At 37.6% G+C, this 24,051-nt stretch overlaps 1 protein-coding gene across 3 annotated transcripts in view; it reads left to right on the top strand.

The window, feature by feature from the left end:
• Window positions 1–23,269, top strand: part of GNPTAB (N-acetylglucosamine-1-phosphate transferase subunits alpha and beta) — a 55,836-nt gene extending 32,567 nt beyond the window's left edge. Inside the window, exons 9-22 of one of the 3 annotated variants that reach the window (XM_086611168.1) lie at window positions 1,565–1,744; window positions 2,814–2,984; window positions 4,679–4,802; window positions 5,546–5,749; window positions 6,900–8,008; window positions 9,054–9,253; window positions 9,519–9,738; window positions 10,784–10,897; window positions 12,371–12,456; window positions 13,954–14,052; window positions 19,658–19,825; window positions 21,143–21,233; window positions 21,839–21,896; window positions 22,396–22,430. In XM_086611168.1, the coding sequence (XP_086467294.1) occupies window positions 1,565–1,744; window positions 2,814–2,984; window positions 4,679–4,802; window positions 5,546–5,749; window positions 6,900–8,008; window positions 9,054–9,253; window positions 9,519–9,738; window positions 10,784–10,897; window positions 12,371–12,456; window positions 13,954–14,052; window positions 19,658–19,825; window positions 21,143–21,233; window positions 21,839–21,886 (2,814 nt within the window). In that variant the 3' untranslated portion in view covers window positions 21,887–21,896; window positions 22,396–22,430. Of the gene's footprint in view, window positions 1–1,564; window positions 1,745–2,813; window positions 2,985–4,678; window positions 4,803–5,545; window positions 5,750–6,899; window positions 8,009–9,053; window positions 9,254–9,518; window positions 9,739–10,783; window positions 10,898–12,370; window positions 12,457–13,953; window positions 14,053–19,657; window positions 19,826–21,142; window positions 21,234–21,838; window positions 21,897–22,395 lie in introns of all 3 variants that reach the window. The other 2 variants (XM_086611167.1, XM_086611169.1) reach the window with 2 other exon arrangements.
• The last annotated feature ends 782 nt before the right edge of the window (window positions 23,270–24,051 follow it).

Raw genomic sequence — 24,051 nt, forward strand, 5'->3', positions numbered from 1 at the left:
AAGGAGGAAGAAGGATCAAACAGAATGACTTTTAGTTGAGATTTTCATATTCTCCGTGAACTGAAAAAGTTTGCCTTCTGCACATATTCTGTTAAAGTTGTATGCAGTCAGTCCTGAAACGTTAACTGATACTGACTGACAGATCAGCAGGCTGCTTGTGTAGGGGAGAGGGTGGGCTTTATTAAAAAACATGATTATCTCCTTTCTGATATGTTTCTTAGACCTTTTTTGCTTTGCGGCATCGTATATGCTAAGCAAATGCTACTTACTTCACTTCCAAAAATTCTGAAGACCTGAAATACAGATGTCTGTAAGGAAAGGCGGTTTACTTCAAATGTTTTTCATACAAGCAGGGATGTTAAGTTTAGCAAAAGGAAATAAAATAACAAGATGTCTGTTTCAAGATAAGATCTTCTAAAATCTTTGTTTTCTTCCTGCTAGAGTTTACTTTTACAGTAAATGTCAAGTGTCATGGGTAAAGAAAATGTGCCCTCTCCAGTAAAGCTTGTAGTCTCTTTGTATCCTGTGAACCTGGCTTTTGGGGAACTTTTCCTTGTTAATATAAACCCTGAACTCAAACTTTATACTTCCTTTTGTTGAAATTATGCATTGTTTTGTAAATGAGTACCTAGCCAATGGATGCTGGTGTTGCTGAAATGTTTTCAGTTGTTATGTTTTTGAGAATGTGTAAGCTGTGTTACTGTATGTATTAAAAAAAGTAGACTTACTTAATGTGTGTAGAATCTGCGGAGAAAATGGTGATTGTTAAACGTTTACATTTTTCTTGTCTTCCCTGTTTTAGTTTGGCGTATTTCTTCTGAAAGTGTTTCTTTTAGGCAGCCTTAATTGTTTTTAGAAGAGTTGTTTAGGTTCTAATAGATGGGAAAAGAAACATATGTTACAATGTCATGTAACCTACTTTTGTTACTTACCTGAAGAGCTTCTAATTAAATTTTTTTCTTTTCAACAAAAACGTATGGAAACATTTAGCTATTTGATAGTGAATATTAGTCTCAGTTTTGTTAATTTTCTCCTGCTCAGGTTCTTTAAAATAAAAGAGCCAGGGGATAACTGAAGAGCTTCTACATCACGGCACTTCTAGTGTATCTATATTAGGTGACATTTATATACAGCTTATGATGCAATGTGCTTGGAAGGCCCCAGCCTCTTAAAACTGGATTTCTAAAGGTGATGTTACAGATTTGAAATGTGACTTGGCGTTTTATCAAGGTCAGGAAATAATTGAGACTAATAATTCAGGGAAATAGGAGGGTGTGTTTTTTCTGGGGTTCTTTTTTCAAGAGCCAGGATCACACAAGGCACTGTCATCTTGCAGCATGGTCAGCCATTGATATCAGAAAATTGTATTGTTCACCTTGATAATTCGGAAGAATATGACCCTTTAGAAGAATAATGGTGCTTAATCACTATACTTTTTATTTTTGAATGTCTAAGTCCTCAAATGCGTATGCACCCATATCCTAAAGCACACTGTTGTTGCTTAGCTGGATCAGAACTTGAATATTCTATTTAAAATCTAAGAAGGAATTTTTTCTTTTTTTAGTCTAAACAGGATGAAGATATTTCTGCCAGCCGTTTTGAAGATAATGAAGAGCTGAGATACTCCTTACGATCAATAGAGAGGCATGCCCCTTGGGTACGACATATTTTCATCGTTACTAATGGGCAGATTCCTTCCTGGCTTAACCTGGATAATCCTCGCGTAACCATAGTGACACATCAGGTAAAAGCCAAACGAAAGCCAAATAAAAAAACCACCAAACCCCCAAAACAAACATAAATACCAGCATGAAGGTGCCCCTAGTAAAGATTCTGTGTGTTTTGAAATGCACTTGTCCCCTTTCATCTAAAGGCTGAATTTATTTGAAAGGTAGAAGTGACCACCTTTTCCCTGTCTCATCCATGGTTTTATTCAACTCTAATATGTCTTTGTATTTTGGCTAAATGGATAACTGAATATCTTTCAAGCCTTCATTTTGTCCACTTTTGCCAGTGAGGCTTCAGTTAATGTATACCCATGTCTAATTTCCTTTATAGTCTATTAATAAAAAACCTGGAGAGAAGAAAATGTAAGCTAAATCCATAAACAGTCTTTCAGGACCAGTAATAACCTGATAAGCTTGTGTTGAGACAGGATGGGTTACAATTACTGGAACTAAGAAGATGGCTGCAAAAAAAGTAGTTACACATTCTAAAAAGCTTATTTAAAAAGAGAAAGGGAGTCTTTCAAGCTTCCTCAATAAGTTAAACAAAAATACTCTAGTAGCTTCTTATTACGAATTTGGGAGTAATTTTGGTATCTGGACATGCTATAGGAGCCCTGAGCAATCTAAGTTGGCAACAAGATACTAATTCAGCTTCTATTGCTGTCTGCTTGTGAAGTTACTTGAAAGAGATGGAAGAATCCTGAGTTTTTTGAATGGTGGAGCAGGTTCAATTGGCTTGAAATTTTGTGCAGCCTGTACTGCATGACAAGTATAAATATGTGTACACTGGGCCTGATTCAGTACCCAGTGAAAGAGAAGTTTGTGTGTTTGCATTAAACTGGTTTAAGCAGCAGACTTGAGAGTGGTTTTATGTGGAAAAACGAGATAGTGAAGTTGAGGTTTTTTCTAAGATATTTTCACTTTTTGTCTTTCGTCTCTCTTCTTGTTCTTGATAAAACTTTTTTTTTAAGTAGATAAGTATAAAATATTTGGTGTGCCTGACCTTTTATGGGTTTTGTTTTGTTATTTTAAATTTGATTTTGCCTTCTGAAACTGTTTTGGGTTTTGGGGGCTTTTTTGTTTTAGGAAATATTTCAGAATGTGAGTCACTTGCCTACCTTCAGTTCACCAGCTATTGAAAGTCACATTCACCGTATCAGTGGCCTCTCTCAGAAGTTTATCTATCTCAATGATGATGTTATGTTTGGGAAGGATGTTTGGCCTGATGATTTTTACAGTCACTCTAAAGGTCAAAAGGTAAGCCGTCATGAAAGGAGGTTTTACCAGAAGTAGATGTAAAACTTGTCTATGCTAATATAATAAAAATCAAAGAAATACTACTTTGAGAGGGAGAGCAAATATGATTTGTCTTCACTCCCTGCTCTCCCTTTTACCTCCAAAGGTTCACTATTCTTAGCTAGACAATTGTGAGCAGAGGTGCAGAGTGAGGAGAGCTCTGTGGGGTTTTTTTTTGGATGTAAGCCTGCTGTGTTGATGTTTGTTTGGGTTGCAGAATTACTTTTATTCATGTTCAGTCACAGGTTTCTGGTGGTATAATGGTTCCTCTGTCAGGCCTTATGCTTTAGTTTATCAGTGTTATTCCTTATTCTCTCACTTTCTGTTGGAGCACTGGTAAGACTGATGTGATGTTTGGCAGCTGTCAGTCTTCCCTCCCTTGTAAATCCTTTTTTATTTTGTGAGAAACATACAAAACAAACCAGAAGCGATTCTTCCCTGGGAACGCTGAGGTCAGATGATGTTCAAGCTGGTCTAATATTTAAATTTGCCGTTAATGACCTCTGTTCCAGACACCCATAATATCTTTGCCTAATCTATATATAATCACATGTGTAATTATTTACTAGAAGATATATTGTTGCTTATTTGTGAACATCAAGTAATTTAGTCTTTCAACACCTATTAACAACAACTGGGGTTAAACAAGGAAAGCGGGTGAGGAAACATTAGCAATAGTCACACATAAAGGCTTTGGTTGCCAGCAGAATTTTCATCCATGAGCTTGATCTGCAAGAGTGACATGGAGCTAAAAATTAAGATTTATATTTATTATTTGTATTAAAGCAGTAAGTACACAACTAGAGATCACTGAATTAAACACTTTATGTAGGCAGATGTGTACACAAGTTGTACAAAATTAGTTAAAGCTACCCCAAAATTACTCTTTCATTACTTGAGCATGTTAGGAGGCTTTTAGTTGTGTTAAATCTTCAAGGACGTAGGCATATAATTGCAAAATCATATTGTTAGTGTATTTCTGTTGATCTTCAGTTATTCTTCTCAGTTATGATGATAGTCAGCTTAGGTGCAGTGTTGTGATAACCTGATCAGTAAATTTTTTAGTAGGAAATATGCTGCTAAAATCTTGAAACAATAAGGCCTAGAGTAAAATGTATGTGGTTTTTAATGCCGCCCCAGTTGAGAATACACAGGCCCACACACTTTTTTTTTTTAATCTTGGAAGTTCTTTGAATTATTTAAATCATGGAGGATCAGATGCTTCAGGGATTATGTTCAGCATGTGCTGCTTATCTCATGACTGGTTCTCCTGACTCAGTGTTTCTTCATTGCTAACAAGTGAAGTGAAGAGCTATTTCAGAGCTTTAAGTTCCCCCTTCTTATCTGATGAAAGATAAAATACTAATTCTCATTGGAATACGGCTTGCAGAAGTGGATTTGGGAAGTCCTGCTTTCTATTTCTGGCCATTGCTGCCTTGCTGTATGGCCTGGGGAATTCTTCAGTTCTTCCTTCTGTTTGAAAGGGAGAATGTTAACTTCGCAAGTGATAGGGTTTAAATGCTGTTAGTGAAGCTTTGTGAATACTTAAGGCGCTATACACAGGGAGGCATTATTTTAAGTCTTTGTATTCCAAGAAGCAAGCTCAGTTGAATTCTGCTTACCAGTCCTGGTCTGAGACTGCAATGTTGTTCCAGGTTTACTTGACTTGGCCTGTGCCAAACTGTGCTGAGGGATGTCCTGGCTCATGGATTAAAGATGGTTACTGTGATAAAGCCTGTAATAACTCAGCATGTGATTGGGATGGAGGTGATTGCATTGGTAAGACAGCAATGTTAAACCTAGAAAAAGTGAACCGTTTGTTCGTTCTAATAAGAATAATTCTGTCATTTGTCATTATCTTGTAACTGCAAAATTTGCCTCCTTTAATAATAAAAAAAAGTTGGCTTACAGATGAAAACTTTATTTCCTGCAATTTACAAATTGCTATGGAAAATTACAGGAAATAGTAGAGCATAGAAAATCTTTCTTTGGCTACTAAATTTGACTAGCTGAAAGGAAAGTTTTTAAAATTCCTATTATTATTATTTTATATATTATTGTATAACATACAAAAATATTGGACTCAGAATCCAACTAATAACAGGAATGTGAAGCTGCACCACTAGTTCCTAGATTGAATTTTCAGGACTGCAGGGTAGGCAAATAAACAAGTACTTCTGGATTGAGCACTCTAGAGGGCTGTAAAATCAAGACTGCAAGCATGAAAAGAAGTAAATCAGTTTTCTGCCTGCCTTTTTGAATTTAAGACAAAATATGTTGGAGTTTTTATTGCAATTTTAAGTTGGTTCCTAAATTTCTACAGTGAGATTGTGCACACTATAGATTTTACACTAACTCGCAGAGGTCTAGTTAGCATTTGCCCCATTTTAATTTCACTGGTGATAAATAAGGTCGTCAACTCTTTAGTCTGGCTTTAACACTGTAGCTTAGAATGTGCTTTTCCTCAAAAATAAGTATTTCAAATGACTAGATTTTTTTATTTTTCTTTTTTCTCCCTGTAGGTAACAGTGGGGGTAGTCGCTACGTTGCTGGTGGAGGTGCAGTTGGAGGTATCGGGAATGGACCACCATGGCAATTTGGTGCAGGAATAAGTGGTGTTTCATACTGTAACCAAGGCTGTGCTAATTCTTGGCTAGCAGACAAATTCTGTGATCAAGCCTGCAATGTCCTCTCTTGTGGATTTGATGCTGGTGACTGTGGCCAGGGTATGTAAAACACATCGCTGATAAACTTTCTGTAAGCTTTCTCTTGAATTGCCTGACCTTTTTGGTTCATTGTTACCCTCAGATTGGGCTAAGATGCCTTGTACCATTGTGGAAAAGAGCTGCTAGCAGCTGAAGAAAAAAGTCAGATGATACTTGTATTCACTAGTCCAAACCCGAATCAATATTATATGCTGCTTTATTTAATAAAACCGTTACTGACTAAACATGGGTGAGATGTTTGATACTTTACGGAGCAGCAAGCATCAAACTCATTGCCCCAAGAGGCTTACATTTTAAATGGATAAATTACATTTCAGCTATGCAAACAGTCTTTACTCAAACAAGGACAGCTCACTTGATGATGCCCATATGGTTAAGAAATTTAAGGAACCTCTCTGATGCTGACAGAACCAGTTCAAGCCTGGCTCTGGGCTCTTGCCAAAGGCTACTTTCAGTCACCTGTGAAGTTGTCTGAAGTTTATTTTGATATGAAAGACTAGCAGGAGTGAATTAAGTGATTGAGAGTGCTGTCTGGTATAGGCAGGGAACAGAAATGGAAGAATTTGGCCTGTTTGGAAGAGTAGAGGCTCCCTTGCATCTCAGCTCAGACAAATGCGTTATTGGCAATTCTGTTGCTGGCAGCGAGGTTTTGCTCATGGGAGAGTTGATAGATAACCTGTCTTCTGCTGTGGGCGGCCGAAGTTCGATTCAGCCTATCTGATTTGGTAAGTCTCAAATCAAGATGTAATGTAGTAGTGAAATCCAACTGTTGTAACATTAATCTGCTAAAATGTGGCAAAAATATAGTATGGTCATGTTACTTATGACTGATACATAATTTTAAGTGACATGATAACGAGCCACGTAAGCTTTTCAAGTAGAGACTGAAAGAGTGATAAATTATACTGGCTTTTAGAATCATCACTGGAATGTCTGTCAACATTATATATCTGGGTACGTTTTAGTCATTCAGTATTAAAGATAGGTGAGCAAGAAACTGGAAGCTACAGTAAATGTTCTTTCACAAAGTTGTCTCCCTGCTAATGTAGTGAATCTAGCTGGGCATATTACAGTTAAAAGACTGAAAGATTTGTCACACTGCAAACTGACAGAAATTTGTTTTGTTTCTTGTTGTGTTTTTTTTTGCCAGATCACTTTGAAGAGATGTACAAGGTGACGCTTCAGCTTAATCAGACCTACTATGTTATTCCCAAAGGTGAATGTCTACCCTACTTCAGCTTCAGTGAAATAGCCAAGAAAGGAATTGAGGGTTCATATAGTGATAATCCAATTATCCGACATGCTTCAGTTGCTAACAAATGGAAGACTATTCACCTCATAATGCACAGTGGAATGAATGCAACTGTGATCTATTTTAACCTTACATTTCTAAATAAAAATGATGAAGAGTTTAAAATGCAGGTAGCTGTTGAAGCTGATACTAGAGAGGAACCAAAACTGAACACAACTTCCATGCAAATATCCAACTCTGATTTTAAAACTATAACTTCAGTACCAGAAGCTGAAATGATATTTGAGGATATTCCTGAAGAAAAACGCTTTCCAAGAGTCAGGAGACATCGAAATGGCACAAAAGAGAGTCTGCATGAAGAAGTGATAATACCATCAGTAAATGTGTCTCTCCTTCCTGAAGATGTTCAGCTAGCGCTGCAGAACCTGGACTTAAAACTACAAAATGGTGATATCACTCAGAAAGGATTTAACTTATCCAAGGCTGCTCTCCTGAGACCTTTCTGGTTCTTAACTACAGTAAAGAGTATTATAGATCTGGAAAAGAAGGGCATGCATAATCATTCAGAAGATCAGAAGAATCATACCAGCTGGCAGAAGCCTTACAAAGATGTAGACAATGACAAAATAAAAACAATAAAAGCAAGTGAAGAAGTTCCTGCAAGGCTTAGAGGAACAAAGGGGACTGTTGTGACAATGAGCACAAATAAGCCTATTTATAAAGTGAAGCCTAAATACACACTTCCCTCCCAGAGCATAGGAAATAAAAATGAAACTCGAGAAAAAGTATTGAATGCACTCATGTTAAGGGAAACACAGAAATCAAAACATACTGGGAATTTAGATACTGGAGAAGACACACAGGGAATGGAAGGAGGAAAAGGGCATGTGCAGGTGGATACAAACGTAAGGGAGGGACTAGTGGGAAGAAAATTACAGTCTTATGCTGGAAGTTACCAAGGCTTTTTGCCATGGGAGAAAAAGAAGTATTTCCAAGATCTTCTTGATGTGAGTATTTTAACATCGTCACTTATTGGAATAGTTGCATCTTTCTGTGTTTAGTGGAATACTGTTGTTATGATCTATAAATTCGGAATGTGTCTTGCCTTTGAGGCAAATACTGAGATTTTTTGGAAAGCTTCTTTTGACTTTTCACATGAAATCTAATTTATTTATGATCTTGGCATCTCTTAGCTAGGTGGTAAAAGCTGAATAGCCATTTCTGTTCCCTTTTACTGCTTTTTTTCAGTCAGATTCACTTTTTATTCATTGTGTGTTGGCACAGTGCTATTGTTCAGACCTGTATAGCACTACAACAGAAAGCTTAAATTTTGTTTTGATCGCATTTATGCAAATATGGATCCAGTCTATTAAAAAAAGGTAAAAAAAAAATAAATCTGTAATGGTAATTACTTGGGCTCTAAAAGTTAAATTGAAAGTCTGCCAACAAAACTGAATATCCAGACCATGTCAAGAAAACATGTAGAAAACTTCCTCTGCTTCCAGCCAAAGCATTTTGCCAGAGTTTTGAAATGCTCAAGAAGAGAAGGTAGAGACTATGGTTCAGTTGGTAGCAACTGCTTTGCGCTACTCCAAATGGCAAATGAGCTGCTTTTAAAAGGCTACCTCTTTTTGTTCATGTGAGATTGGGTTTTGCATGAGGAATCTTTATATTCATAGCATTTCAGTTTATCAAATGTAGATGGATAGCCAGCAAAAAAAGACAATATGACAAATAAATCTGATAGCAAACAGTGACTTTAGCTTGTGTGTGGGTGAGATGTCAGAGCACAAGTATTAAGGAAGTTTTTTTTATAGACAACTTTTCCTCAAAGCATAAAAATTTTAAGGAAAAGGTTACCTTTTTTTCTTTCTAAAGAGAGAACTAAGGAATATGAAGAAAAATATTCAAAACGTCTCTTGCCAGAGAATAACTAGATCCAGATATTGGAAAGAGTTGGCACCTGGCTGAAATGTCTTTTTTCTCATGTGTTTAATGTTTTCAGTCTTTTGTGGTGATACAACCTTGATTTATGCCTGTTCTGCTGTTTAGGAAGAAGAGTCGTTACTCAAACAAATGTCATACTTTACTGATGGTAAACATTTTGGAAGGCAGCTGAAAGATACATTTGCGGATTCCCTTCGATATGTAAATAAGCTTTTAAACAGCAAATTTGGATTTACATCTCGGAAAGTCCCCGCTCATATGCCTCACATGATTGACCGTACTGTTATGCAAGAGCTGCAGGATATGTGAGTGTGTCTTTGTTTGGAATAAGGTAGAACTATAGTTAATTCTACCTTTCTGTTGAAGCTTTGCTATAGCTGTGTTGATGGCTATTCATTAAAACTATATTTTGAAAAGGGAAGTAGAGAATTTATTAGTACATGATAGTTGTGCTCAAATAAGGAGACTTTTGAGGACCTTTTTAAAATTCTAGATGAGAATTTGTTTTTAGGTAAGGAACATTTTACTGTAAGAAACCGGAGTACTAAATGAGTTTACATTTTTATGTAGGTTTCCTGAGGAGTTTGACAAGACATCATTTCACAAAGTGCGGCACTCAGAAGATATGCAGTTTGCTTTTTCGTATTTCTACTATCTTATGAGTGCAGTCCAGCCACTGAACATTTCTCAGATCTTTGATGAGGTTGATACAGACCAGTCAGGCATTTTGTCTGACCGAGAGATTCGCACGTTGGCCACGAGAATCCATGAACTGCCATTAAGTTTGCAGGTACTCTTTCCTTACCAATAATTTTTAGAGTAACTTCAGTTTTAAAGTCCAAAACTGTTAAAATAAAATGAGTCAAATCTTTATTTATCCTTGCTTATAACATCTGTGACATTTGACAATTCTTAAGTTTTACCTGGAGAATATAACAGTATGTTCTACTTTATCATTGTTGTATGGAGTCAACAATTAAATTAAGTTCTAGCAACATCAGAAAAATGGATCATTGGTGTCCAAGTTCGAGAAAGCAGTTAGTGTTTGTCAGAAAAGATGTTCACTGGTAAAAGCCACTGTGAAGAGTGGGATCCTGCTGTGCTTACTCTTGTTCTTGCACATAGTAAAAGACGGTCCTTGTCCTAAGGAACTTGTGACCTAAAGAAAGAAGTGAGAAAAAGGGTAGCAAAGAAGTCATAGTAGTAAATATTATGACCTTGTACAAAGATTCACATTTCTGTGAGTCTAGGAACCTGATAAACAGAGAGACATGGCCTTTGTAGCACTTACGGTCTTAGTAGAGAACGAAGTGTACTGTTTCTGCTTTACAGAGAGGAATTGGTACAAGCCAATAAATAATCTGTTCTTAAAATAGCACATAAAATCATTGACATAGCTGGAACTCAGCCCTGCTTTAGTGTATTCCTGACCTGTACCTTAGAAAAACTTCTTCCTGTCCTTTCAGTTCACTTTTCTGTTTCCTTGGTTTGGGATTTAATATGCCACTGCAGGTTTGGGAATTCTGTACTGTCCTGACATGATCAGTAAAGGTGTGTTTTCCATTTTTAAAGGAAAATGACCAAGTCATGCTTTATCTGCTCTCAATTCAACTATGCACTAAGCATTTGCTTCACTTTAGGTGTATGAGGAGTCCCACTGACTCCAGCAGTTACTGAATTGCATCTGCTGAATATTAAGTCGTCTTTTTCTGACAGTAGCATGGAAATTTGTTATGTAGATAACATTAAATATGTCTGTGCACCCTGGATTTTTAGAACTATGTCAGGGAGAAAACAGAATTATCTTTTCTTTTTTAATCTTCTCTTTCTGTTAGGATTTGACAGGTCTAGAACAAATGCTAATAAATTGCTCTAAAGCTCTTCCTGCCAACATCACTCAGATCCATGTCATTCCGCCAACTCAGGAAGCATATTATGATCCCAATCTGGTAAGAAACATTGCTTTTAAGAGATGCCTGGCTTCTTTCCTGACCATGTATTTACTGTGGTTGAAAATCTGTTTTGAATTCTATAAGGGAAGTATTTACAAAATTTTCTACTTGTGTGTACATGAAGTGTTATAAAATGAAAATTTTACAAGCTACTTCCTATCTTATAAAGCCATTAATTTCCTTCAAAAAGTGAGAAAAGCTGAGCTTTAGAATGTTATTATATATGGGATTTAAAAAGTCATCCTTGTTAGGAAAATTCATTGTTGTGAATGAAAAAGGCAGTAAGCCCAATACCTCTCTAACTAGAGCTTTCTGATAAGTCTTTATCTGAATTATAACCCATGTATATGAAAACAAAACAGAGTCCAAAAAACCATCAAAACCATCAGATGAACATCTTCAGAATAATTTTTTCTAATATGAAGGTTTCAGACTAACTCCATTTAAGATCCGAAGATGGACTGACTTTTTTTCTTTTTGTTTTTCTCCCCACTGGACACCTGTCCTGCTGTGTATTATTAGCAGGCTATGTTACAAGGTTTTAAAAATATTTTCTCCCGAGTCTGAATTCCAGCAAAGTTATGTATACCAAATAAAACCATTCTGTCAGCCTGATTTGAAGAAATTAAAGTGCGGATTTGAGTATCCTGCACAGTCTGAAAACATTACATCCTGTATAGCCTTACTTTATTTTGCCTCTTTTTGACTCTCAATTCAGTTTAGAAAAATTCTGTGAAGTGAAAACTTTGAAGAGTAGTCATAAAGGATGGCTGCCATGAATATGTTTTAAGATGGGGTTAAAAATAAGTCTCAGTGGTTGGGAATGATGTCAAATCTCTTTAATCTTTCTGGAGAGTTAGTAAAATATTACTAATCTAAGCAGTAATGCGTAATGTACTCATGTTATCAGTCAGCTCAAATAGTGACACAATGGTGTTTGTGTTTAGCACAGAGGCCTGATTTATTTTTACCTCTGTTGTCTGCAACAGCTAAATTTCTTGGAATGAGTCTACCACCATAAAAATATCCCTTGAGAATAGGGATTTTATTTCCCGGAATTGTTTCAACATAGCTTGTGATAGAAGTAAGGCCTAACGTGTATCAGCTGTTCCGCGGAGCTTGCCTGCCCAGTGTTACTGGTGGCCTCTACCAGAGGAATGTCAAAGGCAGCTGTCAAATGAGCTAAATTTCTGAATATTTTATTGAAGATGAAATCTAGACGTTGCAATGCTTTTGCCAAAAATAATATGTATTATTATATAATATTTGTATGCATGGGAAATTGTGATGTTATACGCCAGTATCTTTTTTTTTTGGTTGTTTTTCCCCTCAACGGTTGATCGGGAAACTAGTGCTTTTCATTCCAGGAGAGTAAAGCATATGCAGGCATTTCTAGCTGTAATATAAGCTTTCTACAAAGTACATCTTCGTAATAGGCTCTATAATAAATGAAGCAATGTTTTCTTCCAGCCTCCAGTAACAAAAAACCTAGTGACTAATTGCAAACCTGTGACTGACAGAATTCGTAAGGCATACAAGGACAAAAACAAATACAGGTATGTTTTTACAGTCCTGTGAAAAGCCATGCTAAGCTTTGTAAAGCAATAAGAAGAGGTACAAATATGTACATGACCAAAGGTTGTATGTATGTGTGTTAACAAATCTGAGCTCAATTTATTTTAACAGTGGAACTGAAGAAACATACGGATACCTACTTACGTATGCTTCATTGTGCAGAATGATGTGATCTCTTTCATAGTTTCTTATTTAGTAAACTAAATATTTCGTCGCTGTTTGTGTCATCTTTGGCCAGATCCTAATTTGTGTTGTACAACAGTAAGGCAGAGTATCTTTAAATAGCTGTATAAATTGACTACATGTAGTGAGTGAGGGCAGTTAAAGTAGCATAAAAAGGAGGAAAGAGCTTGTCCTGTACCTGGAAGTTGTAAATCTGCTTCATCCTTTCTTCTACTGAAGCTTAAAAGAAGAAAAGACAAAACATTTTAGCCCTAGCTACCTTGAAGTTTTCCAGCAAGAAGGAGGAGGAAGAGGGACAGACAGGTAGGGAGGGAGAGGGACAAGAAATAAGTTTCCATCCCCTTTTGGAAAGGGCAGGACAAACCATGATCATGACTATGGGATTGTCTGAATAATTGTATTTACGTAGATCTGCCTGAGATCAGGTTCTCTCAGATCTTTCTTCTCTGAAACCTGCAAGCCAACTGCATGCCAATGAGGCTTAATGAGGCTGTGCTTAATGATATAAATACGTTATTATAAGTCAGTTTAAGATATAAGCTGCTGTTTGGTTCTGTTTAACTTCAATACTGAATAACTATGGTATTAATTTTATGAGCTTAATAAATGGAGTATGTTCTCAGGTGAGAGACTTCAAGGAGCAGGCAGGGTCTTGTCTTATATCAGGATCAGAAAGGTGAAAAATATAATTGTGATGCCTCTAGCAAGACTGTTGAAAGAGCATTTGACTCCCTTTTAAACTCAAGATATCCTTTAGAAATTATATACTTCTGCATTTCATATACTTGTTTTGTCTGCAAGTTATTGATTAGATGGGTGAGGAAGGTTTTATTTGTGTTTAAGGCTGTAGTTTTAGACCCTCTTCTGTAATTTTATTTTAAGATTTTTCTGGGATTAGTGATTGGATAATAAGAACATGTTTTCTCATGTCTGAAGTGTAATTATAAATTACAATTGTAAATTGTGTGTGCTTAAAAAAAAAGCATAGTAAATGTTATGTCTACTTTCAGACTCATTGTTACTCCTTTGCCAAAAACTTATAGTTCACATAATTTGTATTAGAATTCAGTTCTTCAGTTTGTGGGTGGCTACTAATAAATCTACAGGAAAGTGGTTCTGTACAAGACCATTAGCTGAAAAATGTAAGTATACTGATAGAAATCAAATTATAAATTCTAATGAAGGTTGGACAGTCAGATTAGAAATAAGTTATTAAATGAAATATTAAATTAATATTTATTGAACCTGACTTTAGGTGATTCTATTAATGTATAATTTTTTTTTTCACCAATAAGGTTTGAAATCATGGGAGAAGAGGAAATTGCCTTCAAAATGATTCGCACAAATGTTTCTCATGTGGTAGGTCAGCTGGATGACATAAGAAAAAATCCCAGGTATCTTGTTTCTTGATTTGTATGAAGTTTTGAGGTGGTTTAAATTTTCTGCTTTGACTGTTTAAGCTGTCTGTACATTCAAAAAAAAAAGAATTTATTGCAATATATTTCTATGCTGTGTGTTACAGGGCAAGAACAATTTTAACCAAGAGTACTTCTAATTTTTAACTGAAGCTAAGTGAATACTTTCTTCGTTATGCCAGGGATTATCTCATTAACTTGTAACATTTTTACATATCTATAACCTTTGCAAACTTATAGATAAACTTCAGCTATTTTTGAGACTTTCTTTTTTGCCATTCTAGAGGGTATACAGTTTATATTGCAGGTAATTTTATTTTAAAGGAAAAGCATTTTGATCTGCTTTTTGTAGGAATTTTAAAATAAAACTTAGGTGTGGATTATTTTGTTACAAAATCAGTTTTGCATATTCATTATGCTTTCATGCTCTGTTACAACATAACAAGAATCATAGAATGGCATAGGCTGGAAGGGACCTTAGAGATCATCTAATCCAACCTCCCTGTCATGGGCAGGGACGCCTCTCAACTAGATCAGACTACTCAAGGCTCTGTCCAACCTGGCCTTGAACACCTCCAGGGAGGGGGCATCCACAACTTCTCTGGGCAATTTATTCCAAAGTCTTACCACCCTCGTACTGAAGAATTTCTTCCGAAGATCTAATCTAAATCTGTTCTCCTTCAACTTAAACCCATTTCCCCTTGTCCTATCAGTGGACACTCTTGTAAAAAGTGCCTCCCCAGCCTTCCTGTAAGTTCCCTTCAGGTATTGGAAGGCAGCTGTTAGGTCCCCCCAAAGTCTTCTCTTTTCGAGGGTGAACAATCCCAGCTCCCACAACCTGTCCTTGTAGCAGAGGTGCTCCAGCCCCTGGATCATCTTTGTGGCCCTCCTCTGAACATGCTCCAACAGATCTATGTCTCTTTTATGGTGGGGACACCAGAACTGGACGCAGTATTCGAGGTGGGGTCTCACAAGAGCAGAGTAGAGGGGGAGAATCGCCTCTCTTGACCTGCTGACCACGCTTCTCTTGATACATCCCAGGATGCCGTTGGCCTTCTGGGCTGCATGAGCGCACTGCCAGCTCATGTTCACCTTCTCGTCTATAAACACCCCCAAATCCTTCTCTTCAGGGCTACTCTCAACCCACTCTGTGCCCAGTTTGTATTTGTGCCTAGGATTGGCCCGACCCAGGTGAAGGACCTTGCATTTTGACTTGTTGAAGCTCATGCAGTTTGCACTGGACCAATTCTCAAGCCTATCAAGGTCCCTCTGGATGGCATCTCTTCCCTCAAGTGAGTCCATGGCACCACACAACTTGTTGTCATCGGCAAACTTACTGAGGGAACACTCAATGCCGTCATCCATGTTGCTGACAAAGATGTTGAACAGCACTGGACCCAGAACAGACCCCTGAGAGACACCGCTTGACACTGGTCTCCATGTAGACATCGCACCATTGACCACAACTCTTTGAGTGCGACCATCCAGCCAGTTCTTTATCCACCGAGTGGTCTATCGGTCAAATCCGTGTCTCTCCATTTTAGAGACAAGGATGTCATGTGGGACAGTGTCATACGCCTTGCACAAGTCCAGGAAAACGACATCCATTGCTTTACCCACGTCAACCAGCGCTGTAGCTTTGTCGTAGAAGGCCACTAAATTAGTCAGGCACGACTTGCCCCTAGTGAAGCCAAGTTGGCTGTCACCAACCACTTGGTTATTTTTTATGTGCCTTAGTACAGCTACCAGGAGAATCTGTTCCATGATTTTACCTGGCACAGAGGTAAGGCTGACTAGTCTGTAGTTTAGTGATTTGGGTGGTGTGGTTCGAGTGGTTGCCAGTGAAGACTGAGGCAAAAAAGTTGTTGAAAATTTCAGCCTTCTCCATGTCCTCAGCAACCAGGTCACCCGTATCCTTCCAGAGGGGCCCCACATTCTCTCTCGTTTTTCCTTTTTCTCTCACATACCTATAAAATCCTTTTCTCTTATTTCTAATATCACTGGCCAGGTTTGACTCTGTCAGGGCCTTAGCTTTTCTAATCTGGTTTCTGAGTACACGAGCAACTTCCTTGTACTCATCCCAGGTTACCAGTCCCTGCTTCCATGCTTTGTGTAATCCCCTTTTGTATTTGATTTTAGCCAGGAGTTCTTTGTTTATCCATATAGGTCTCCTGGTGTTTTTGCCTGATTTCTTCCTTTTAGGGATGCAATGCCTTTGAACTTGGAGGAGATGATCCTTGAAAGTCAACCAGCAATCTTGGGCTCCCAGTCCTTCTAGGGCTTTATCCCATGGCACGCTACCAAGAATGTTCCAAGAAGTATTAATTTTATATTTTTTTTAAGTATTTGGTGAGAAACCATCCAAAGCCAGAACATAGTCCTCTGTTTCTCCATGCCGTAGTGGTGAAAGGTTTAGATACCCAAATCTGAGAGTAGGCTCTGTAGTGTTGAATTAGGTTCCTCAAATGACTGAGATAAATGAGGAAAATAAATGTCCTGGAAAACGTTTCACAGCAACCACCTTGCAAAGCAAAGGGTGCTGTAATTGCGACTCTAGTCTGAGTTTGCTTTGCAGAAGCATTTAACTGTAGTCCTGAGACCCATTGCATAAGACTTGGGGTTCAGCAAGACATGGTGAGATAATTAATAGCCATCTGTCTTAAAAGTGAAACGGTGCCTCCACCTGTCTCTTCTCCTTCCTTCCTCTCAGTTGCACACTCTTGTCTTGCATCTTGCTTCTGTCTTCAGAAAACTAGAGAGTTCTTTGCCAGTGAGTGAGTTTGGCCTCAAGGAGGGGTCTGACAAGTGTCAAAAAAACAGAGTAAGGAGCAAAGTAGAACCAGGAGCCTTGGGCCAGGGAAAACGAAACCTCCTCTTGCACATCACAGCAAGGTGTTGAGTAATCTCAGCTGCCTGTGAAGCTACACCATTATTTGCATTTGTAGATAAAGAGCAGGTTTTCGCTTGCCTCTTACACTACACTGCTTGCTAGGTCGTTCATTCAGAAAGGGGAATGCTAGTCTTGAGATGTTTTGCAGTTGAAGGTGGTTTGTATCTATTGCTCCTTATTAGAAGGGTGCCTTCTGGCCATGTAACTCTTGCCTTCCAGTTCCCACAAGGACCTCCTTCAAAAGAAAAGTCGGTAGTGCCTAACTCATCCTGCCACTTCCTCTTCCTCCTCCATTTCTTTGTAGCTGCTGGCTAAAACTTTATCTTGAAATGTAGGTGTGATTTCAAGCCTTCTCTTAGGCCCAAGGAGGGCACATAACATGAGTTTCTTATTTTCAGTGTTCAAGTTTGTGCTTGCTATCACTGGCTTCTTATTTTGAAGGGTGGTTGCTGATGTCAGGCTTGATCCTGACACTGGGTCAGTTGTGGTATGAGCATGCCTAATGGATTGACGACTTCTAGCAACTTGAAATGGAGCTGCCTGTTCTGTGGAGTGGTTGCATCCTTAGCTGAGGATGTGTTTGAGTAAGGGTGTGTCTAGTCTGTTGTCTCAGGAACCTCAGCAGGCAAGATGAGGCAGATGAGCTGATCTGTCTTGATTCCTCCCTGATTTTCATACGATGCACTGACATGCTGTTATGGACTGAGCCTGAGACTCCATAAATGTATACCCTTTTGGTTGCTTTTTTTTTCTCTGAAGGAACAATAGTGTATTGTAGTCCCAAATTGTTGGCTGGTTCATGAAGTGAGGTTGACTCAATTGTTTGGGCTGCATTCCTGCAAAGTATAGTGCAGTACTGTAGTCATGTCTTGTTAGCAAAGGACAGCTGGCGTGGTTGTGTTGGCCTGCCATTTCCTTTTCTTTGCTATACTTTCCCTGCATATAAACCAACAGTTATACACAGCCTCTAAAAACGTATTCAGGTATTCAAGAGGTATTCATTTCCTCCCTTGGGATGGATTAAAAGTATTTTTCACTTACTGATCTGCCTAAAATGTTTGGTTTGCATCCTTAAGGAAAAGTGAACCTTTATTGTCTGAGCATTAATTCTGGAATATCCAAAGGAATATCAGATTTGTTTTCTTCTAAATGGATTGAAACAGTCTTTCCATTTGAAAGAGGTTAATATCCTCATTGCTCCCACTTACCGTGCTTTGGTTTGCTCTCTGTAGCAGCATCTCAGTCTGTAAACTGCATCTCTTTCACTTGAAGCTAAACAGGGATGTATGCTCCAGGAATGCAGCTACTGCATTCCCAGGGCTAATGAGCTGCCAGTCCAAGGGACAAGGTCAGGGATAGTCCAGAGTGAACTCCCAAAATGCTTATAGTGTAGATATATGATTGCCATAACCAGCTTCTTTGCATAGTATTACTTGATAGTGTAGACATAGCCTGCTCATCTTTGAAGGGGAGGGGCGTGTTTTGTTCTTCACAGACATAGCAATTTGAGTGACTGTTTATCCTCAGCTTGTAATTGTCAAGAGCAAGGTTACCAATTATGCCAGATTCAGTACAGACTAAGGAGAAGTGGTAATGCCCTGCGTAGGCTGATTCATGTGCTCTAGAGTTCTGCTTGTTTCCAGCTTCATGGAGGAATCTGAACTTTGCTCTTTGAAAGCGCACACACCATACTATAAAGAATACAGCTGACCAGAACTAGTTATTTACAGAGGTTAGCAATTACAAGGCATATGTCAGCAGATATCATTTCTCCCTCTGGGGAAAATGTAAGGGTCTTGTATCTCACAATATAAATAAAGCACACAACCTTGGCCGTATATGGGAAAGGGAATTTTTCTTGTCAAGCACCAGGTCAGAGTGGCCAAGGGTACATAGCAGTCTAGCACACTAGCTGCTGCTTTAGTTTCAGTAATTTGGCAGTAACTTGGATAGCTGTGTGCTTCTTGTATGAGGAATAACTCTCTGCAGGAGACATTATTTGGAGCATGCAAATAACATCACAGTGATTTCCACATAAATTCTGACCAGGTTGTTGTTGCTTGTATTTCGATTGATTATACAAGTTCAGCTTTGGGTCTGTGATTCAAGTCATGTTCTTACCAGTTGATGTAGTGTTCTCAGTAACTCAAAGCCTGGGGACCAAGCTTTGCCTTTTCTTGTACAATCTTATGTAGCATTTATGTAGACTTTCTCTAAAGAGTGCAGCACGCACAGTAAAATATTCAGAATTTAGTATGTTTACCTCCTACAGTGTAGCTCATTTTGTTATTTAAGATACTCATGATAATTTATTTAAAACTGTAAAAACCCTTACTCAAATCATAATGCTGGCCTTCTACCCTGCTGTCTCTATCCAGTGGTGGACTCTGGGATGACGCATACTAGTGCCCATTAGATGGCAGTGTTATATAAATAGAAGGGTGAAATGTTGCTTGTCATTTGATTCCTCAGAGATTTTGACTCCGTCAGCCTTGGTGCTCTCAGAATTAAAATCAAATTAATTTAAAATAACGCAACAATAAAACTGATTGCTGGTGTCAAATATATCAATTTGGTTTTAAGAGTATATTGTGTCAATTTTGTTTACAAGGATTCTGTTTGCGTTCTTGGTTTGCCAATACTTTTGCCATATTAATAAAAGAAATATTCTAACAAAGACTTCTTGTTTTCTAGAAAATTTGTTTGCCTAAATGACAACATTGATCACAATCATAAGGATGCACAGACAGTGAAAGCAGTGCTTAGGGATTTTTATGAATCAATGTTTCCCATACCTTCCCAATTTGAACTGCCAAGAGAATATCGGAATCGTTTCCTTCACATGCATGAACTTCAAGAATGGTATGTTACATAGATATCCTCTTCAAGTTATTGTAGTATGATAGCATGTAACTATAGAACATGTTGCTACAAGTCATTTTTTTCCCTAGAATTGTTATGAAGGCATTAACAGTGGAAAATAACGTGAAAAGATTTGGTTGGACTAAAACTTCAGGTTTGCAGGATTTGTGTTTTTCTGGTGCTCATAGTTATTAACATTTTATTGATTGGCCCTTACCCAACTCTTTCTTTGAAGTAGGTATTTTTTAAGAAGTAATTCAGGACTTTCTGGCTTTCTTTAAATGTAAAAATACCACATTCTTTGTCCCTGTGCAACAGGTATTCCAATAAGCTGTATGTTTCTTACTAAGTGATGTTTTTTTATCTATCAGACAGCAATAATCAACTGGATAATCATCAGAATACATGTCTTATTTTTACATAATGTGTGAAATTTTTATGTGTGTTTACCTCTTGCCATTTTATAATTAATAACTTCAGAAATTGGGGTAGTTGACTTAAGAATACAAGCAAAAGGTTTGCAGATACAGTGATAAAAATGAGACAAGAAGATCAGGATAGTAATTTTGTTGCTAATCAGCAAATTATGAGAAATAACTGTTAGTAAAGAAAGAAAAAATATTAGAGGAACTGCAGAATGAATCAAAAGGATTGTAGGTGACAAGAATAGGTCTAGATTGTAGTGCTACTAGCCCTGCTGTGGCAGAGGGAGGTGGGGGCAAACCCATTTCAGCAGTTAACTGTAGAAATTTGGACTGAAGAAGTAGACGTATTGTTTCCCTTGTCATTAGCTTCAAAAGAATACTCTATTTTGACTTGTTTGTAACCGAAGCAGATTTCTACAGAGTAGGTTAAAGCATACTGAAATGCTGGTGGAAATTCATGTTGATCAAAATGTTTTACAGAATCATAGGACAGCTGAGGTTGGAAGGGACTGAGAAAGATCATCTAGTTCAACATTTTGTGGGAAAGGGAGCCTAGATGAGGTTATCACCCTGTCCAGTTGTGTCTTGAAAGCGTCCAGTGGTGGCAACTCCACCACATCCCTGGGGAGGTTGTTCCAGTGAATGATTGTTCTCACTCTAAAAAAACCAACTTATATCAAGATAATATCTCGCAGTCCAACTTGTACCTGTTGCCCTTTGTCCTCTCCAAGTGGCTTTTTGTGAAGGGAGAGCCTCCGGCCTCTTTCTAGCCACCCTTTAAGTACTGGAAGAAAATTCCTTTGCCTGTTTTCATGGAAACTCTTCAAAGTTTATATATTTGCATTTGTAATATATTAAGCTGTTTTTTCTGTTTCTTTCTTTCTTTGTGCAGGAGGGCATATAGAGACAAGCTGAAATTCTGGACTCATTGTGTTCTAGTAACACTTATTGTATTTACAGTCATCTCATTTTTTGCTGAACAGGTAAAATTAATATCTTCTTATCAAATCTATAACAATAGATTGCTGTATCTTCAGGATAACATAAGATGGATTTCTTTTTATATAGGTTTGAAGAGTAGCTAGGATTTTTCCTTCAGATAGGAAGAAAAGATGTTACATGACTAATGATTAGGTTGCTTCAATTTTTAAGTCGTCACGTTGAGATTCCTTGAAAAGAGTCATATGCGGAAAAGGAGAGTGGTATTCCCTTTTCAGGCACCTTGTGACTGTCAAGTCCATCATCAGTGTGCTAAATTTAGATATTAAAAATCAGTAATTGTTTTTGGAATTCTTGGTCTGTTAACACACACATTGGTAAAAGTGCGAAGTAAATGAAGAGGAAGAAAATTTAAGTAATAGCAATACTCTAGTCCTGATGGGAATCTTAAGGTATTTAGGGGCCTTATCTAAATCTCATCCCTAAGTAATTGCAAAGAATCCTCTTGAATTCAAAAGGTATTGAATCCAACTTGAAGGGAAAAAAAGGCTCCACTTCTGCAAGCATAAAGTGGCTTTCTTGAACGTGATTAATCCTGCTAAACTTAGAGGGAGTCAATTGAACAAATCATATGGGTAATTCTTTGCAGGTTGGGGCCTTAAGTAACCCTTTCCGTGGTCTGATGAAGAGGGTGTAATTCTTGAAAGGTTGGCATTTGATTATTATTTTTTCCCACCTGTAACTTTTGCATGAATCTTTCCCTTGATTTTCAGCCTTTTGTATATAATGGAAAACTTGCCTTCCATTAGTAACTTGGATTTGGAAGGGGGTACTCAACTCAGTAGTTTAGCTAGATATATAAATACTGTTTTAAGATGACAGCTTTGTGTTGATGTTTTAGAAACTGAATGTAGCCTGATGTTATATTAATTTAAATACACAAATTAACTTTAAAATAATCAGAATATAGGCATGTTGTATTTTTCACTTTCTGCTTGTATTCTGGTTATTGAGAAGTTCAGTGAAAATGTGCACACCTAGTAGATGAATTCTGGTAAATCACTTTCTTCTTGTGCAGTGGGAAAAAAAAAAAGTATTAATTACCATGGATGGTACAGATGTTATAGTTTCTAGGATGAAAGCCAGACCATCTGTGAACCTCTAGCCCAGCAGAGAACTAAATATTGTGTTTTTTTCTCCCCTCAGCTAATTGCACTTAAACGAAAGATTTTTCCAAGGAGAAGGATCCAAAAGGAAGTTGGTCATGAGCGAATTAAAGTGTAGAAGAGCTTTATTTTGGAGATCAGTCTACCTCAAGATGTGATAAGCATTTAAAATCTGTATCTCAGAAGTGTCTTTTATGGTTTGACATTTAACTACATTGACATGAAGAAAAAAATAATCATGCATCTACAGTTAGAATCTCCACAGTACTCTTCATGATACACAAGCTGCTGTAGCTGTGACAATGCAAAACAACAACAAAAAGAAAATGACAGGAAACCTGTACATAGGCAGTTTTCAACAGGTATTACTTTACAGCTGTTAGTTCATGGCCATGTTATCCTTTTTTATAAAAAGGGTTACCTAAAGAAATGTAGCTGCATTTATTGCAGTGGATGTTGCCAACTAGATAAAATGTTGGAAGGCAAAGTTGTTTGGGATCAGCTTAACAGGTCCTTCATCTTGCATTCCAAAACATTTTGCAAATTTCTGTCGTTGCTGCTTTTTTTTTTTAGCCCTATGGCAAAATTGAGAATTATGTAAATTGTCATTTAGATTTAGTGTACATTTATTGATGTTGACATTCTTTAAAGCACAGTGACAATTCATCCCCCTATTTGTAGTAATTAATTGGGATTTGGAAGAAATGTATGCTACTAAAAAAACACACAGTAAAAGAACAACTGATTGTTATTTGAAAGAGACTTTATATCTGATGTATTATATTCCAAAGAATACAATGGTGTTATTTCTTGACTTGATTACAAAGAGAGGGTTGTAATCAAATGAAAATTATCAAGGTATAGTATTTTACAAGCACTGTAAATATAAAAGCAAAAGTGCCTCTCTATTGAATGAGTAACAAACTGTTTTAATGTAGCAATGTATGGGAGCAGTGTTTCACTTCAGAAAACAATATTTGTACTGACATATGAAGCTTTGGTGATTTTAAATTTAACAGGGTTTGGCCCTGTATTTTGCTGAGACATCAGAGTAGTGTGGTTTTATGTGGGAAAGGATACTGAATCTTTTCAAGCAGAAATTTTTGGTGGTGTATCTTCAGTTAATTGTATTGGCAGTATTCATAAAAGCATTAATTTTTGTAATCGGATGATGTACAAAATGTATGTGCATATATGTATTGTAAGATACTTGGTTTGCTTTGAAATTAACTAACGTGATAAAAGCTGTGTCTGTTGTTTCTGTTTTAAAGTAAACCGAAACTCGCCCGTTTTGATAAACCATCCATTAATGCGTATGAATCCTTATGTTAAAAGTTGGTGGTGTTTTCTGCAGCTTCAGCAATAATAGCCAAAAGATGTAGCATCCATTGAAAATCACTGCCAAAATTTGTGAGCAAGGAAGGGAAGCAAGATAACATAACAGTATTGTGGTGGCAGCTGTGCACCCACCCGGCCCCTCACTCCCTCCTGCAGCGGGATGAGGGAGGGAAGTGGGAAAGCAAAAAGTGCTGTGCTGCCGTACGGTCGCTGCCAGCACTGCTTGGGTCACCAGTCTAAACTGCAGCACCTCTGGGGCGACTGGGAGGAAAGTTAACTCCACTTAAACACCAAACTTGGTGTTTCCTTAACTAAGTAAAATCTCTCAAATGGTTGAGGTTAATGAGAAGACTGAAAA

This window comes from Tauraco erythrolophus, chromosome 4 (assembly GCF_009769465.1).
Source record: "Tauraco erythrolophus isolate bTauEry1 chromosome 4, bTauEry1.pri, whole genome shotgun sequence".
NCBI lineage: Eukaryota > Metazoa > Chordata > Aves > Musophagiformes > Musophagidae > Tauraco > Tauraco erythrolophus.